At 46.1% G+C, this 17,515-nt stretch overlaps 1 protein-coding gene across 1 annotated transcript in view; it reads left to right on the forward strand.

Annotated features, from left to right (window-relative positions):
• The first annotated feature begins 4,533 nt into the window (after nucleotides 1-4,533).
• The window catches only part of OVOL2 (ovo like zinc finger 2), a 24,142-nt gene continuing 11,160 nt past the window's right edge, over nucleotides 4,534-17,515 (forward strand). Inside the window, exons 1-3 of the mRNA XM_006921563.1 lie at nucleotides 4,534-4,633; nucleotides 5,277-5,497; nucleotides 16,349-16,538. Coding sequence (XP_006921625.1) covers nucleotides 4,534-4,633; nucleotides 5,277-5,497; nucleotides 16,349-16,538 — 511 coding nt within the window. The remainder of the gene's footprint in view (nucleotides 4,634-5,276; nucleotides 5,498-16,348; nucleotides 16,539-17,515) is intronic.

The raw sequence follows: 17,515 nt of genomic DNA on the forward strand, positions 1-17,515 counted from the left end.
GTTCATGTCTTTTGCCATTTTTCTGTTGAGTTTGTCTTTTTCTTTTCCATTCATAAGAGTTCTTTACAAATTCTGAATTCTGATTATTTGTAAGATGAATGTGTTTCAAAAAGTTCTCCCAGTCTATTCTTTAGCTTATCATTCTCTTCATTGTGTCTTTTGATAAATAGTCATTCTTAATTTTTTTGTAGTCAGACTTATCAAATATTTTTATGGCTTGTTTTTTGTGACTTAAGAAATTATTCTCTATCCTATTGTCATAAAAATATTCTTCTACATTGTCTATCCGTCTATCTATCTACACACACATTTTAACTTTAATCCGCCAGAAAATTATATGTGTGTACATTATTCAGTTTCCTATATTTTTCCCCAAAAATTCCACTTATGGAGTAGCACATCTTTCCCCTACTGCTCTGCAGTGCCCTCTCTCATAAATCAAATAATCACACATGTGGGAGTCTGTTTCTGGGCTCTTTGTTCTGTACTGGCAATATAGCTGTGCACCGAAGGCACATTATTTTAATTACTATTGATATCTGATAGAGTGAGACTCACACCTGTTCTTCTTCAAGAATATTTGGTCATCCTTTCATATAAACTTTACAACAAGTTTGTCAAGTCCCATGAAAATACCTCTTTTCAAGCATTTTTAAAAGATGTATTAAATCTACAAATGAATTTGGGGATTTTTGACTTCTTGTTTATTCAGAGTCTTCTATTCCATTAATACGGTAAATTTTTCTTTGATTGGTGTCTTTTTAAATGTTCTCCAATGAAGTTTTCTAATTTAATCCACAGAGTTTGCACAATATTTTTAAAATTTATTTCAAAGCACTTGTATTCTGGCTGCAGTCATAGGTCATTTTTTTTCACTAGATCTTAAATATTACTGTTACTGACATGTAAAAATGCAATTGACATACCTCCCCACTTACACATGCAGATTTTCTATACCACATACTTATTAAACTCTTATTAATTCTAATAATTTACCTGTAGATTCTTTCGATTTTTTCACACAGACAATCGTGCTGACTGCAAATAATGAGAGTTTTGTATTTTTCTTTATAATCCTTATGTCTTTATGTCTTCTTTTTTGTCTTATTATACCTGCAAGGAAGCCAGTCTAATGTTGAATGGAGTGGTGCGAGCAGGCATCTTTGTCTTGTTCTGGGGTGCTATCTCCACAGGTGAATTCGGTTTGTGAAACTTTAGCTGCATACTTACTATTTGTGCATTTTTTTCTTTTTTGGGGTGGGGGCAGAGTCTAGGGGTCCTGTCTCCCAGCTCTTTTTCCTAGACCCTCCTTTTTTATTATTATTTATTATTATTATTATTTATGCCTATAGCACCTGGTCTTCCTAGGTGGTCTCCCATCCAAGTACTAACCAGGCTGGACCCTGCTTAGCTTCCGAGATCAGATATCCAGCTTGTTCAGGGCAGCATGGCCATAGACCATGGACTGCAGCTGGACTGGGGCGCGAACCCGGAACCTTCTGCGTGTAAAGCAGAACGTGCTAACCGCTACACTATGGAACTATGTCCTGTGTGTTTTTTTCTAACACTATGTTATACTTCAATAAAAAGTTTTTAAAAAATGTTTAAGAATATTTTCCCAATATCCTAACCTCTCCTTATAACTGTATACTCTAAGGATGCCACTGAGCAGGTTTGTACCTGCCTATTTTCAACCTGACTATACATTACTGCAGAAAACAAGTCTTAAGTGAGAACACTGATGGCTGCTTTCATGTATTTGAAGAACTATCAGGGAGAGGGGGGCCCAGGCACAGTCTCAGTAGTGCCTAAGGGCAGAATGGAGAGGGGAGATGGAAAAGCATGGAAATAGATTTCTATAAAGCAGAAGGAAAAGCTTTCTAACATTATTCTTGTCTTAGCAGGGAATGGGCTGCTTTTTTAAAAGGTGAGCTCCCTAGCACTGAAGTATTCAAACTGGACCGGTACACCCGAAGGATATTATGCAGGCCGCTCCCTTCCCCCAACAGTGGGTGGGGTGTGAACCATATCATGTCTTTTGTTTCTTCCAGGTCCAAGCTTTGACCTGGATTGGGTTCATTTCTTATTCTACTTTTAGGGGGTGCTCTGTGAACTCCACTCATAATATTTAGAAAACTGATTTTACGATAGAGAAGAGTCAACAAAGGCAAAACTGGTTCTTTGAAATTGTTAATAGTATTGGTAAACCCCACTCGAGTCTGATCAAAAAAGAGAGAAAGATAACACATTAGAACTTCTTTCTTCCAAAGAAAACCCAGCAAACATAGTAGGTGTGTATCCAACAATCGTTGAATAAAAGTGTTGTTATCTGTGTTATTTTTAATCCCCAGTCCCCTAAACGTTGCATTATTTGAGGTTTCTAGTTTTATATCCCATTATTCTACAATCTCAAATAATGGATAAAGTGATCCGGGCATTCATCACTTTAAAATCCAGTCAAAAAAAAGAGCTCTGTTAATGGAGGTTGACTACCTTTTGTAAAACAAAGCATTTTGAACAAAGTTTTAAAGATTTTTATGAGATGAGGGATAATTCTGATTTTATAGTTTTGATTTATTTTTACTTTCATTCAGCCACGCTCTTTCTAGCAAATCTCGTTTCTTGGCGGATAAAAATACATTCGCAGAGTTTCCCAGAAGCCGTGCCATCAGCCTCACAGACTAGAAGGAAGCCTTGTATCTCTATGCTGCTGTACAAATGTCTTCCTTCTCCATCCCTCCGAGCGCCCTCAACCCTCACCCCAATCTCTCACCCCTACCCCACCACTGGTTACCCAGATCAAAGTTATTTTCATTCTTACTTGGCTGAGAAAATCTGTGGAGTCCGGACAAGGTCGAGCCCAAAGAGAGCGACCCCTTGAGGGCAGACTCAGAGGCGTCTCGCGTCTGTTCTCTCTGCAGTCCCCGGAGAGTTGCGCCCCATCTCCAAGCGCAGGGAGCACGCCGGCCACGCCAAGAAATCCGTTACTAGGCTGCTGTGTCCCCAAGCGCCATTCTAGGACAGAAAAGGACGGGGAAAACCGCTGTGTTGATTTCCTAGGCCTGTGGGCTGGGCGCGCAGCGGCTCAGGTTACAGACAGGTGAGTCTGGTGGTTGGGTGAACCCCTGGCCAGACTCGCCCTCGCATCTCCTCGAGCTGGCACAGGTCTGATCACCCCCTGGAGGGGTGCACCCACTGCAGCCGTGGAGGCAGTGCTGTGCGTCCCTGGGCGCACCCGAGCAGGGGCTGTGGGAGCGCAGCGCTCTCCCCAAGGCCGGCACAGACGCTCTTAGAAACTTGGTATCTTTCTCTCACCAACTCCTCTTCCTTCTCTCCCAACCCCGTCAAGGTATAAAGGTAGACAGGAAAAACCAAAACCAAAGATAAATGCAAAGCTTTCCAGTCACCTCCCCAGTAGGGGCAGTAAGGGGATGTAGCCCATCTTCGCGTTACTAGCTTCCTGGAAAGGTATTTACCAGCCTCAGAATTTGGAGAGCGGGCGGTTAGGGGAGGCAATAATGGGAGTGGGCGAATATAAGAAATTCGTTTCGAAGCTGCCTTTTCATAATGTGCCCTTGGCTTTTGTTTCCATTATGTGTTAATTTGGGATGAGGGTGCTCCTGGGATGAAAGGTCTTGGAGTGAAAGCTGCTTTGGCGGAACAAGCCGACTTGTTTTTCTTACATTGCATGGCACAAAATAACAATGTGTTCTAAAGATGTTGAATTTTAAAATTTATTATTACTGTTTTTATTTGGGGAAACTGTTGTTGATGATGGGAGCTTAAACGCCCAAGCTCCCCTCCCCTTTACCAGATCAGATCCCTGGGGGTCTCCCCACAGCCTCCCCCTTCCGGCCGCCAAGATTTCAACAAGCCCCGGGAACAATCCACAAGGTCCAGAGGAACTGAGACATTTTTTGGCTTGCTTGTCGGAGACAAACACTCTTGGGGGTAGGAGGGGGCCCAACTCTCAAGAGGCCCCATATCTCTAGAGGGGTGCCCTGGGAAGCGGACCTGGGGTTTACCTCAGAGTTCGCCCCGAGGTACCTGTGATGGGAAATGGGGTTGGGGATTCATTAAAAAACGTTCTTCTTTTTAAAAAGGGGAGGGGGGGGAGAATCAGACGTTAAATTCTTTTGCAAACATTCATGCCTAAGGAAGGGCTGGAACAGGCAGCCCGGCCGCCGGAACCGGTCGGACAGGTAGCGAGCTTGTTGACACCGTTATGTTGCAGGGCGCATGCTCACTCCCAAGTTTCCTGGTGCCTTTTCTATTCCACCTTATGAAACTTTTTCCTCGGCGTGGTCTCACCCGCGATTTAAGGCATAGGTGTCGCTGAGCCAGAAGGCTAGGAATCGCCGGGAGTTCGGGGGAGAGGCCAAGGCCGCGCTGCGGCGGGGGACCGAGGGAGAGGGCCGACTAAGCGGAAAGGTGGGCTCTGGCCGACAGGAGCCGGGGACCCAGCCATTGCCGCCGCCTCTAGCGGGGAGCAGCCGGGAAGAGGGGGACGCAGTCCGGGTAGGGGGCCCCACTATGCCCAAAGTCTTCCTAGTAAAGAGGAGGAGCCTGGGGGTCTCGGTCCGCAGCTGGGATGAGCTCCCGGACGAGAAAAGGGCAGACACCTACATCCCAGGTGAGCGCGGGCGCGGGGTCCGGGCCTGGGCTCTGAGCTCCTGGGGTGGGGGCAGGGATGAGCAGGTCCCCTCTGTTCATCGGCTGAGGCTGGACTCCCCACCCCATGGCCCCTCTTCCAGGGGGAAGGAAGAAGTCTCTGAGAACGAGAGGATTAAGAGTGAGAGGGTTGGAAACCCGAGACATCTTGTTGCCCCTTCCCCCTAGTGGGCGCCTCTAATTGCCCAGCGGCGGGACCGTTGGCTGCAGAGCGGGTCGAGGTGGCCTAGAAGGGGAAATTGAAGGCCAGTAGGGGCTATCCCCAGTCTCACGTCCTCATGAGATTGCACAAAGATCCGTCTAGCCCGCGGGGGCTGGGTGGGTAGAGGTCAGACCCCTTCACTCCCATCCCAGAAAGAGGAAACGTGGCGCGCGGGGCCCCTGAGTTCCTCGTGGGCACGGGGATCGGGACCTAGGAGCCGCCCCTAGGACCCGGAGCTCGCTCGGGAGGCCGAGCCGGGGGCTCTCTTGCGCACCCCCTCGGCTTTAACCAGGTCTGGGGCGGGGTGGGGCGGCTGCTGCACCGCCCGCAGGTCAAACTGCCGCAGGCGCCCGGGCCTGACGCCGCGTGTCTGTGTGTCCCCGCGCGGACCCTTCCTCCGCAGTGGGCCTGGGACGTCTGCTCCTCGACCCCCCCGAAGACTGCCGCAGCGACGGCGGTAGCAGCAGCGGCGGCGGCAGCAGCAGCGCTGGGGAGCCTGGAGGCGCAGAGAGCAACTCGTCCCCGCGCGCCCCCGAGCGCCAAACCCGCGAGCCTGGAGACGCCGAGGGCCCCGGTGGACAACTAGCGGCGAAGCAGCGCCCGGTCGCCAGGTCGAAAATCAAGGTATGGTGCCGACTCTGCCCCCGCCGCCACGAGCACCACACCCTGGCGTCGGGATCTGGGGGCCCGCGCCCCTCCCTGCCGCACCCGCCCGCGTACCCGGGCACCGGGGAACCCAGCTCGCCCGCCGCACCGCTCCTGCACCTGCCCCTGGGCCGGGGCCAGGGCGCCTCCGCGCGTTCTCCCGCTGGCTGCTAAGCCAGCCGCCTGCGCCGCTGCGTCCCGGAGGCTGGCTCCCCGAGCCGGCACAGTCTACCGGGCAGCCTCGGGAACTGCCTAAAAGGCTCAGGAGCAGCTTTCTCCCTCCATCAGCCAATTCCGCGTGTAAGACCCAAAGACTAACCAGGCCGTCGGGGTTCCCGTGGTTGGAAAAGAGGGACACAGGCTCCGGAATCTCACCCTCTGGGGAGCAGTTCTTAGCGCTGTGTGAATTCTGAATTTCACATCCTTACTTGGGTTTTGGAGACTGTGGCGGCAGCTTGGCACACAGTGGGCCTTTCACAATAAGAGCTATTCCCAATGCCAATTATGGAGTGTCCGTTAGACACGAGGTCTGTGCGGCGCGCTTTACATTTGTCCTGTCTTTAAAATTTTCTTGAATTAAAATGAAGGATAAATGAGTTAAACTGAAAATTGCCTCAGTGCCCGCCCCAGTGGGTTGGAGTGTTCCTTCCTCTCTATCGTCGCGCTTCAGCTCCCCTCCCCCACTCCAGTCTTCTAGAATTGTAGGAGACATCTGCACTTCCATGATTGCCAGCGCAAAGAAATCCGCTACCCCCAAGATTAAAGAATCCCATTCCACTGACTCAATCAGCTAGAGCCAGGGAGTGGTGTTTTAGGAACACGAGCCCAATTTCTAGCCGGATGGGCCACAATGTGACCCTTTGCGGGCTCCCGGCCCTTGTTGTAGGTGATAATTCTTGGGCGGTCCGGCTGCCCAGGAGGGGGTGGAGAGGATAGAGAAGAGGAACCCAAGCGTTTTTGCTGTGGATTGGGAAAGCTTCCGTTACTTTTCCTGGGAGAGGCAATCTCTCCCCTATGCATACTCTTGGCTCCTGAGGCTTGGCTGGGAGTTGGGGGCGGAGAGGGCTGGGGAGGAGGATCTCTAGAGTTTGCTGTGGATTGGGAAAGTCTCCGTTACTTTTCCTGGGAGAGATAACCCCTCCCCTACGCGTATTCCTTATTCCTGGCTCCAGGGCTTGGCTGGGAGTGGGCCGGGGTGCATTCGGTTATGAATCGAGGCTAAAGGGCTGACTTGGAATCCTTTGGGAAGACATCTTTAAAGGATGCTCTTGAGAGGGCATACTACTTCGTGTTAAGGGTTCTGCTGAGGTTCAAAGTCAGCTAGCCTGAGGCTTTTCTGGGCCAGATGAGGTTAGGTGGGAGAGCTCAGTTTGCCTGAGGCTGGCAGCTCTGCCCTTCAGGAAATTCTACAAAGTGTCCCACTTGCATATTTATCATCAGGCTGGGAAGACAATTGAAACATTGTTTTGGATTGGATTTTAGACAGTTTGCCCCTCAATTGCCCAGATTACTCTCAAGAGAAAGTGGCTGAGGAAAAATATCCAGCCCCTTAACCAACATTTTAGGAGATCTTTCTTCCCTGCCCCAGGCAAACAGTGGGCTGGGAGCCCTGGCTTAAAGGGAATGAATAAACCTATGTGCTGCCCCAGGGGTGTGGGCGGTGGGGTGGGGTATTGCTTTTACTCTTCAACCATTAACATAGTTTCCGGAGGAGTGTTGTTTGTTTACTGAGGAAGGCCGGCAGCTTCCACCCACAGATAAGGAGACATCTTGGTGTTAAGATGCTCCAAGCCTCCGGAATTATCAGTCGTGATAGTGGCCATTTTCAAATGACTGGCCAAATTGCCCATGATTTAGCATGTTGTGTAACAATAAAGTTCTATGCAAAGCACGGAACTCTCAAGAATTAGTTTCCTAACCAGAGCGAAAAGCCACTAAAGGATAAGACTCATACATGATGCATAAATTTAGCAACTTAGTTTTAATGATTTTAAGACACTTGGCAGATGGCTCTTAGGACCAGAGGAAGGGCAAGTGTGAGTTCTTGACCTGCAGAGAGAGGCAACATCCCATCTAACAGTGTGGAGTGCCTGCTGTGTACCAGGTAGCAAGCCAGGAGATAAAAATGCTCCCACTCTAGCGTTCTATAATCCTCTGACAGTAATGGTTAAACCTCTAGGCTCTAGTTTTGTCACTTCTTAGCTGTGTGACCTTGGGCAAATTGTTAATCCCTCTGGGCCTCAGTTTCCTTGTCCTTAAAATGGGGATAATGATACTTATAGATTTGTGTGGATAAATGAGTTAAGATTGGAGCATGGTAGGTGCCCAATAACTCTAGCTAGAATTATTTGGATTGGTGGGGAGACGCAATTATTAATAACTCTAGTACGGGAAAGTAAATTCTAAACCAGAAGCACGGAAAAGATGTGGTAGATTCTGAGCAGGGGAAGTTTTCTTGGTGTGGATTTGAGGCCTATGGAAAAGGGGAGAAGCAGGCTTTAGGGTAGTATGGGCTCAGTCCAAAACTTGTATAAAGAAAGGACTCAGAACTATGGTAGCTGCAGTATGCAAAACTGTTGGGGATCAGGGAAAGTTGAAAGTGAAATGTAGCTAGGACAAGGTGAGATAGTGAAGGGACCAAGCCAAGTGTGGATGTTCCCTTGAGGGTGAGAAAGGGTCTCAGGAAGGTTTTTGAGAAGGAAAACCTCAGTTGAGTCCATCTTACCAGCTGTGGTTAGGGACATATGACCTCTTCTGAACTCAGTTCCCTGATGTGTAAAATAGAGAAATAATAGAATCAGCCTCTCAGAAGTGTTGCGTAGGTTAAATGTAAAATATTGAGCACTTTTGTATATTATAAATTGCCCAATAGGAATTTAGCTGACAATGACTTATAGCAAGTTTTGTTAACATCCAATATTAGTTTGCCTGTAGTAGAGACAAGGGATTTACCAACCTGACTACAACCAGTGTATCTGGAGAGGAGTGGTAGGTGCCGGTTAGGAAAAGTTCTTTCTCAGCCTAGTTGTCTTTTGACTGTGTGCCTTAGGGCAAGTTACGAAATTGTCTCTTTACTACTGAGGATTCTGTAATTTACAAAACAGATCAGGGTGAGGAGATGATGTGCCTCTGGGAAAGCGTTCATGCCAGAGGTCCAGGTCACTTTAAGTCCCTTTTGTGCTGGAACCATTTGTAGAGACCCCCTCCCCATCATCATTGTCCTTCCAAGGTTTATTAGAAACAAAGTTAACTCTGAAGTTAAATCAGTTTGTTGACTGATATTATTCATTCCTTATTCAGAGTGGCTGGTGGGACCCAGGTACAAGTTTAGACTAGCAAGTGAATTTGTCTTCTTACCCGATCCCATTCTTTTTCTCTCTTCTTTTGGCCTCTCCCAAGGATTCTTCAAAGGAATTGAGATTAGAATTATTTCGAAAGTATTCTTGGCTTTTCACCTGGCTCTGTAGTCCGGAGTCTTCCAGTAGTGACAGATGTGTGAATGTGGAGTAGTCTTTTTCTTTTTCCATCATTTTTTTATGAAGATTTTCAAAGGCAGAGTACCTGTCACCTGGACCCAATCACGATGAACCGGTGGCAAGTCCCACCCATCCCTCCCCTGACCTTATTTTAAGGCAAATCTCAGACATTATAAATATTTTGGAATGTGTCTCTAATAGATAAAGACCAAAATATATGATTACACTCATATTCACAATGGTGTTCACATTGTTATTTGTTTCATAAATTCATACCTTTATTTTTTCAGTTTGCTGAATTAGGTCTACATAATGTCCACGCATTGTAATTGATTTATGTGTCATTCAAGTGTCTTTTTACATATTTTCCCTCCCTCTCTTTTTCAGTTAGCCGTTGAGGAGATGGTTAATTTGTTTGTGGAGTTTCCAGCAATCTGGACTTTATAGAAGGCATCACCTTGGTGTTTAATGTTCCTTGTCACCTACATTTTCTCTAAATGGTAGTTGGGTCTGCAGCTGCACTGTCCAAAATGGTATCCACAGGCATTTGTGACTATTTAAATTTAAATTAATTAAAACTAAAAATTATATCCCTCAGCCCATATTTCAAGCGCTTAGTAGCCACTTGGTTAGTGGCTACTCTATTGGACAGTACAGATTAGGACATTTCTATTATTGAAGAAAGTTCTATTGGACAACACTGCTTTAGATGCTTGATTGGGTTTATTTTATTTTAGCTAAAGTACGTCACAGTGGGCACATCAAGGGGCACATAATATTTGGTTGTCTCTTGTGATATTAGCAGTCATTGAGGCTCAAGGTCTAACTATTTTAGGTTATTAGGGGTTGCAGAACAGTAATATTCTAACTCTGTCCCGTATTTATTAGCTGAAATTCTTCTATAGGGAGACACTTCCCCTCATCTGCCATTTGGTTTCCCAGTGAGACAGTTCATTTAGGAAAAGCAAAATATGATTCCTTTTATTAACTAGTTTTCAAGATAATCAGTTGGTTCACCAGAATTCTCTAGTGATGGCCAATTAGTTTGTGTTTAACTATTATTGTGAATCATAGATTTAAGTAGTTTACAAAAACCCATCCATTTGATATTTTGAAGAGAACATAAATTCTGTCCCTGACTCCTTTCTTATTTTGTCTCCCAAAAGAGAATTGGATGTCCTTCTCCCTGCCCCCATTGTAACTTGCTACTCATCTCCCTGACTACACATTTGGCTAATCAGACTCCTTTTCTTGATTCTAAGTCTGCCAAAGGCAGAGAACAAGCCCCTACTGGGCTTGTATCTCCAATACCAAGTGAAATAATGCCTGACCCACGAGAATATAAGTCAGTACAGAACAGAAATACAGGCAGGGAAGAAGTCAACAGTCCCTACACTTAAGTGACAGCATTTGAAGTAAAACAAGAAGAAAAGGGAGATCTTAGAAAATACTTAGAATCAATGCTCAGAAAAGTTTGAATTAATTTAAAGGGGGAAAAGGAGGCATAGGAGAACAATATAAATGTTAACTGCACCAGCTTTTAATTTGAATATAGCGAAGTGGGTTTTTATTGTTGGAAGGGCCTGCACAGGTTTAGTCACAGACAACAAGTCCACTGTAGCTAGCTTAAGCAGAGAATGGTTAATTATAGGGTACTAAATAGACTAAAGAAAGACCAGGCTGAGCTTCACTGCAGAACTGGGCCACCTAGGAAGCTGCAACTACTGCCTGTATGGCTGTCTGCTCCTGTATCACGATGCTTCTGCTAATGTGGAGTGTAAACCAATTGCCATGTGCCTGCCTCTGTTCAATTAATCCAGGTCCGAATTCAAATCTTCTGATAATGCATGTAATTGGCAGAACACAAGTCCCTACTGGGCTATATTTAAAAACAATAGCTGCAAGGGAGTTTGGGAAATGTCATTTCTAACTTCCTGGTCTCTGCAGTACAGGAAGGCTGTCCAGAAGGAGGAGGAATAGAGGCTGAATGTCTAACCATAGGATCTACCACAGGGATCTTTAACGCTTATCTCGTCCAATCTCATTTTCAAGGGGAGAAAAGTGAAGCTCAGAGAGGTTTAGTTGAATTCCTCAGTTATTAATGGCAAAGTCCAATCGAAGGAGCCTTATTCTTTTAACGTCGTTGTATTGCATAATGGGGGAGGTATCTTTGGTACTGTAGCTGTTAGCGTTGACAGTCTGCCATGAAGGAATCTGAAGCTATTTCTCACCATGATATGAGACAAACAACAGGGTTCTTCTTTCCCTTTCCCCACATCATGCCCAGACCCATGGGTCTGTCAGGTGGAACTGTAGGCACAAGTTTTGCAAGCCACATTCAAAATTTCCAGTGTGGGCACCTATAAGTCATGTGGCTATATGCAGTTTACAGCTTTTTGAGCCTCAATTTTTTCTGGATTCTAAACATATATTCTTTTCATCATCTCTGCATTTGAGAAGGTTCTCGTTCTGCCATATAGCAGAGTTGTGACGCTAAGGAAATGGTAAGTGGGACCAGGAGCAGAAATTTTATCCCCCCTAAATTGGAGTAATAAATACTCTTAGTATGTTTTGAGCACTCAAGCATAGCAAATGTGTCAGTGGACATGTTGTTCAAATGGCCATCAGAAGGTAGCTTGGGCTCATAATACCCTCCCACAGGAAATAGGACCATTAATTTAGTGAATTTGTCTGGTGGAAGCATCAACAGAAAATAAAAGGTTTTTTAATTTTTACTTTTTAATTTTTATTTTAGATTGACAGGTAAGTGACCTTAGCCAGCTTTGAAGTTGGTCGAGGGCCAACCCGAAGTCTCTACCTCCCCAGACGCTCCTGAAGTTTTCAGCAGCACTGATACAATGATTGGTTTGTTTCTGCTGCATAGGCCTGTTTTTTAGACTAGAGGGGAACTTTGTGTGTTTTTTAAAATGAAAGCAGAGATCAGGACAGCAAGCAAGATAGCACCAATCCATGGGGTTCGAGAGTTGCTCAATCTCTCTTCATTTTTCTTGCCCTGAATTAATCTGCAGTCTGATGTCATCTCCCACCGTCCATGGTAGCTTCCCCACTTCATTATTAATAAGCCTTTTGCAAAGCGTTAATTTTGGATTAAGGGTGAAACTATTAAGTTTTTTTCAGAAGGTAGCAAGCATGGTGTAAATACCACCCCTGGCAGGTCTGGAGTGGTACCCTGTAATTAAACACATTAATATTTTCATATCAAAACACATGAATATTGACACCAAACAGGAAAAGTCTATGTATCACTCCATGTCAACTTGGATCAGGTTTTATTGCCAAGGGATATAGGAGAGAATGTTGGTTTTCAGAGCTTTTCGGATTACAGAGTTGTGGATGAAGGTCTAGAAACTTGTGGCTCACACTGAGGGTTAGTCTTCTTATTCTTTCAGCATAAAGAGAAAAATTCAAAAGCCAAATGAGCAAACAAGGGGTTTTGACCAATTAACTTTTATTTAAGATCACGGAATTTTGGAGCTGGTCTAACTGTAAGAGTTAGGACTTATCAAGCATCAGACTTTTTTTTTTTTAAGTAGCTTTTCTTCATTTAATTTCGTAAAAATCCCAAAAGGCAAATATCATTATGATCTACACTTTGCAAGTAATGAAATTAAGGCTTAGAGAGATTGAGTGACTTGTCTACGTCCCAGAGTCTGAAAGTGGTGGAGCAGGATTTAAACTTAGGAAATTGAGAAACAGACTTCGCTCTTAGCTTCTTATTCTGCTGAAGAGCTCATCTAATACATTTTATTATTTTTACATGTGGGCAACTGTGGCCCAGGGATATTATATGACATCATACAACTAGCCAGCTCTAGGTTTTTATTTGATCCTCAGCATTTCTGTCTCCCTATTCCACTCATTTTGTAACTAAGATAACTATTATGTAACTAATTTTGGTCTCCTACTTGCAGAGTAGAATAACAAGGTAAAATAGGTTAACCCTATTTGAACCTTTAGGAGGTAGAGTGTTAGCTATGAACTTGTGTAAACATAGTAAAGATGGCTTGGTGAGCAGACGTGTGACTCAGGAGGGATTGCTGGTCCTCTGACTCCTGGGATGTCATTCCAAGAATCAGATGTGTCTTCTGCCTTATGCAGCCCTCTTGGGAGAGAACATTCAGAAATGTGGCAGATCTGGTGTTCTGTAGAGGATGTGATACGTCTGTTACTATTCCAGTTTTAATCTAATTGCTGCTTCACAAATAACCCCAAATTTAGTCCCTTAAAATAATTATATTTTCTAATTCTGTGAAATGACTGGGCTTAGCTGGGCGGGTCTTCCCTGGGTGGGTCTTTTCTTGCTATTGTAGTCCGATGACAGCTGGGGCTGGAGTTTTCTAGGAGTTTTCCATGCTATGAAATGGGGATGAATATGAAGGTGGAGAAATGGAAAAATTGCCTTTGCTGAGGCATACTTGGAGAACTTTTATTTTTGCTCCAAGAAAACCCGAGGAAAGCTCCCCCTGAGGAAACAGAGTTACCTTAGTCTGCATCCCTCCTCCATTCTTATTTTCTCCCCAGCTTTCTGTATCTTGTTCCGATGATCCATTGGCCTTGTAGTCCCTTAAATTGTCACCAATCTCCCTTCCCTCTGCCCTTCAAGATTTTATTCTTTTCAAACAAAATAATGCCAGTGATTTGAGATTTTTCATCGTGGACCGTATTAGAAGGTATCCATATTACATGCTGAGCATTTTAAAAATAGGAATTTACCAAAAGGATTAAAGTAAACAAGAGTTCGGGGTTGAACTGTAGCCCTCAGGCACATTCTACAGGACTTTCAAAAGATAGTTCTAGCTTTCTACATGTTTTTAATCATAATTACCAGGGTTAATTGTCTGTGTTCCATTTTATTAGCCCCTCACTGTGTAGACTTGGCCTTGAGAAACTCTAAGTACTCAGTTTGCCAAGACTTGGGTCATATTTAGGCTTTTCACATCTCTTCAAGGGAGGTAAGACCAGAATGAGGACTGCTGGACAAGAAGGAGACCATGACCTGTCCTAGAGATAGAAAAGCGATTGCCTTGGGCACAGATGGGTCCACCTCAGGCAGAGTGCCAGGTCCCACCCCTCTGGGGAGCAGAGGCAGGGTGTGAGGCAGTTGAGGGCCTAGGATGGCCACCTATCTGAGTCATCAAACTCAACCCCTGCAGCTGTCCTCCTTCTGATGTCCCCACCTCCCACCCACTCAGAACAGTCTTGCTCGTTAGGGCCCCCAAAGTAGAGCCCTAAGGGGGACCCTGCCCTTCTCTGCTACCAGAGCTCTCTTCATTGACTGCTTTCCTGGGGCTCAGGCTAGCCACGTGGAACCACACAGTCCCCTGTTTCCCAACACCCTCTCCTGGAATACTCTTTGCCATTCCCCCTCTCTTCCTCCTCATAGCTGAAGATCTCATTTGCTCTGGATGCACCTTCTCTCTTGCTCCACGTCAGGGGTAGGTGTCCCTCTGAGGTGTGCATTGCACCCAGTTTTCCTAGGTGTGAGTAGCCTGTTGACTGATCTGCTCCCCCACTGCAGCTTCTTGGGGAAGAGCCATCCTGGTGACTGTATTCCCTCCAGCTCTGAGCACAGGGCCTGTTGCAGATCAGGCACTATTTGGTCAGCTGAGACTCATTAAGCTGCAAGTAGATGAGAAAACTGGTTCAGAGGAAGCTGACAGGAAAACCCTATTCTGTGGTCTTATGCTTCCCTTGGGTCTTTTTGTATCTCTTTGTATCTTCCCACCTGTGAGCCACTGCCTATCAGCACTTTCTGACTGTGCACTGGCCCGTGTCTGGGCTTGGGGCATGGGGGTCAAGAATGTACACAAACATTTACTGAGCAGCGCGCTTACTTGAGGAAACCAGATGAACTCTGAGGAAACATTTGTGTGTAAGAGCTAGTTAGAAATGCAACGTGTAGGCCCCTCCAGACATCCTAAATCAGAATCTGCATTTTAACAAGACCCCCAGGGGATTCATGTGCACCAGAGACTTGAGAGACACTGGTCTTATAGATGGGAGAATAGTGCAGCCAAGGGCTGTTGTAGTTGGACAAGCTGCATCAGGGAGGAAACAGTTGCAGTGGGTCTCAGTGGACGGCAACACCCAGTGGATGAAGGGAGGGTTGTATTTGAGGCTAGGAAGGTACTGAGCCAGGATAGGACCAACTCTTGCTAATGATGTTTTTCTGAAAATAAAGTTTTTAGGTCCTTTTATGAGTAGAATTTTGGCAGAGCAATTGAATCATTCTTCTAAAGGATCTGATTTGGTAACTAGGAAAACTTTGATGAATATATTAGATCTGGTGTTTTTCACCATATAATTATAGATTCAGTTTTCTTTCTCAGAGGTGGCAAATACATTGAGAGAACACTGAAGTGGGAGCCCAGAGCCTGTGATGCCACTGTGGCTTTGCTGATAATGAAGCTGTGAGATCCCGCCCAAGTCATTTCCAAAATGATCATTTTATTTGTTTATAATTTTTTGTGTCAGGGGCACAGCTCAGCTAGGCAATTCTACTCTGGGCAGTATTAGCTGAGGTCACTCACTCAGCTGGTGGCAGTCACGGGCTAGGCTGGAAGGTCTAGTGAGGCTATTTTCATACCCAGCACCTCAGTGCTCCTACACATGGCCTGGCCTCTCACTGTCCACATGGCTGCTTGGGCTTCCTCACAGCCTGGTGATCTTGGACTTCTAACATGGAAGCTGGCTTCTAAGCGGGAAGATGTAGAAGCTGCAAGGCCCTTTAAGAAGGCCCTGGAACTGACACATTCTCTCTGCATCCCGTTGGTCCAAAAGGAGAGGAAATAGTCTTCATCTCTTGATGGATGCAGCAGCATGCATGCATGGGAGGGAGGAATTGACTGTGGCTGACTTTGAGGACTATCTACTACAGGCTCCATGATGTTGTCTGGACCTAGACTCCTTTCTTTCTGCTCTCCCATCCTCAGCATTGGCTTTCCCGTTGTGGTCCAAGGTGGCTGTTAGATCTCTAGCCAGCAGGAAGGAGTAAAGGAGGGAAAGGGTACCATCCTTCCTCCTTAAAGTATATTTCATTGGCTGGTAGTCATAGAGCCATGACTTGCTTGCTGTAAGTCTGGGAAATGCAGATCTGGGGGCAGAGTAGCCTGCTAAAAATTAGAGGTCTGTTCTAAGGAAGAAGGGGAGAATGAATGTTGAGAGGAGCTGCCAGTCGTTCCATCTTCCCCAGAGCCAAAACCTGCCTGGAATTTTTAGGAGGCAGAAGCCCCAGCCAGGCCAAGCCTAGAGACACAGGGATGTGGGCTCCTGGGGTAAGCCCCCAGGATGTGTCCGCCTACACTGGAGTCCTCATAGCCTCTCTCTGTCCTAGTTCACCACAGGCACATGCAATGACTCGGCGGTTCACAGCTGTGACCTGTGTGGCAAGGGCTTCCGCCTACAGCGTATGCTCAACCGGCACCTCAAGTGCCACAACCAGGTGAAGAGGCACCTGTGCACCTTCTGCGGCAGGGGCTTCAACGACACCTTTGACCTGAAGAGGCATGTCCGCACACATACAGGTGAGGAAGGTGGCAGGTGCTTTTGGTTTTGGTTTTATTTTTACGGCCAAGAGTTCCAGTTTCTTTCTCACCAAAGAACCAAGTTGGGAGTAGTGTTGTGTTTCTGGAAAGGTCACAGGATGGGGCACTTGGCACCAACCCATCTGGGTTCACCTCCTGGCTGTGCCACTTGCCAGCTGTGTTACCTTGGGCCAGGCAAGCCCCCTCTCTTAGCCTGTTTTGCCCTGTGAGACGGGACTAATGATGCAAATTCTGGCACAGCACAAGACAAATCACTGGCTGGAGGTGTTCTGAGAATTGTGAGGCTGGATGCAATGCTCCAGGTTAGTGTAGTTCAACCCCTCAGGCGGGGCCAACTGCTGGGATGTGGTCCCTGTGGTCCCTGTGGTCCCTGTGGTCCCACTGGTGGTATTTTATGCTTCTTTCTTGGGAAGTAAGCCCGTGTCTGAATAACATCATGTTCTTCCTGAGAACTCAAAAAGAGAAGAAAATGGTTGGTTCACTTAGAGTTGACTGAGCCTCCTACTTGAGGCTGGCAGGCAAGCATCTTCCTCCCTTTGGGCCTCTCTCAGTTTCCCTCCTCAGGAAGTGTGAATCTGGGTCCTCTCCAACTCATGTCACAGAGAATCCTGGGGGTGCTCATGGGCCTCTCTCTCTCTGATTGATGACAGCCTCATTAGTTTTATCTTAGAAATATTTGGCCTCCAGGCTTCTCCTTGAAGTCCATGGTCTACATCGGTCTACATCAGTGCAGAGTGATTCCTTGAGGAAAATTCTAAGGATGCCACTTTCCTGCTAAAAAAAGTCTCCAACTCTGGGCAAGGGGAAATCCAATCTCCTCATCTCGATGGGCTTCATGTAAAGCCCCTCACATCTGGGTTCCATCTTCAAATCCCCATCCTATCCTAGCCCATCTCAATCCCATTCCATCCTATTTCATTTCATTTAGACCTATCCCATCCTAACCTGTTCACCCC

The sequence above is a fragment of the Pteropus alecto genome, unplaced genomic scaffold (genome assembly GCF_000325575.1).
Source record: "Pteropus alecto unplaced genomic scaffold, ASM32557v1 scaffold45, whole genome shotgun sequence".
Classification (NCBI taxonomy): Eukaryota; Metazoa; Chordata; class Mammalia; order Chiroptera; family Pteropodidae; genus Pteropus; species Pteropus alecto.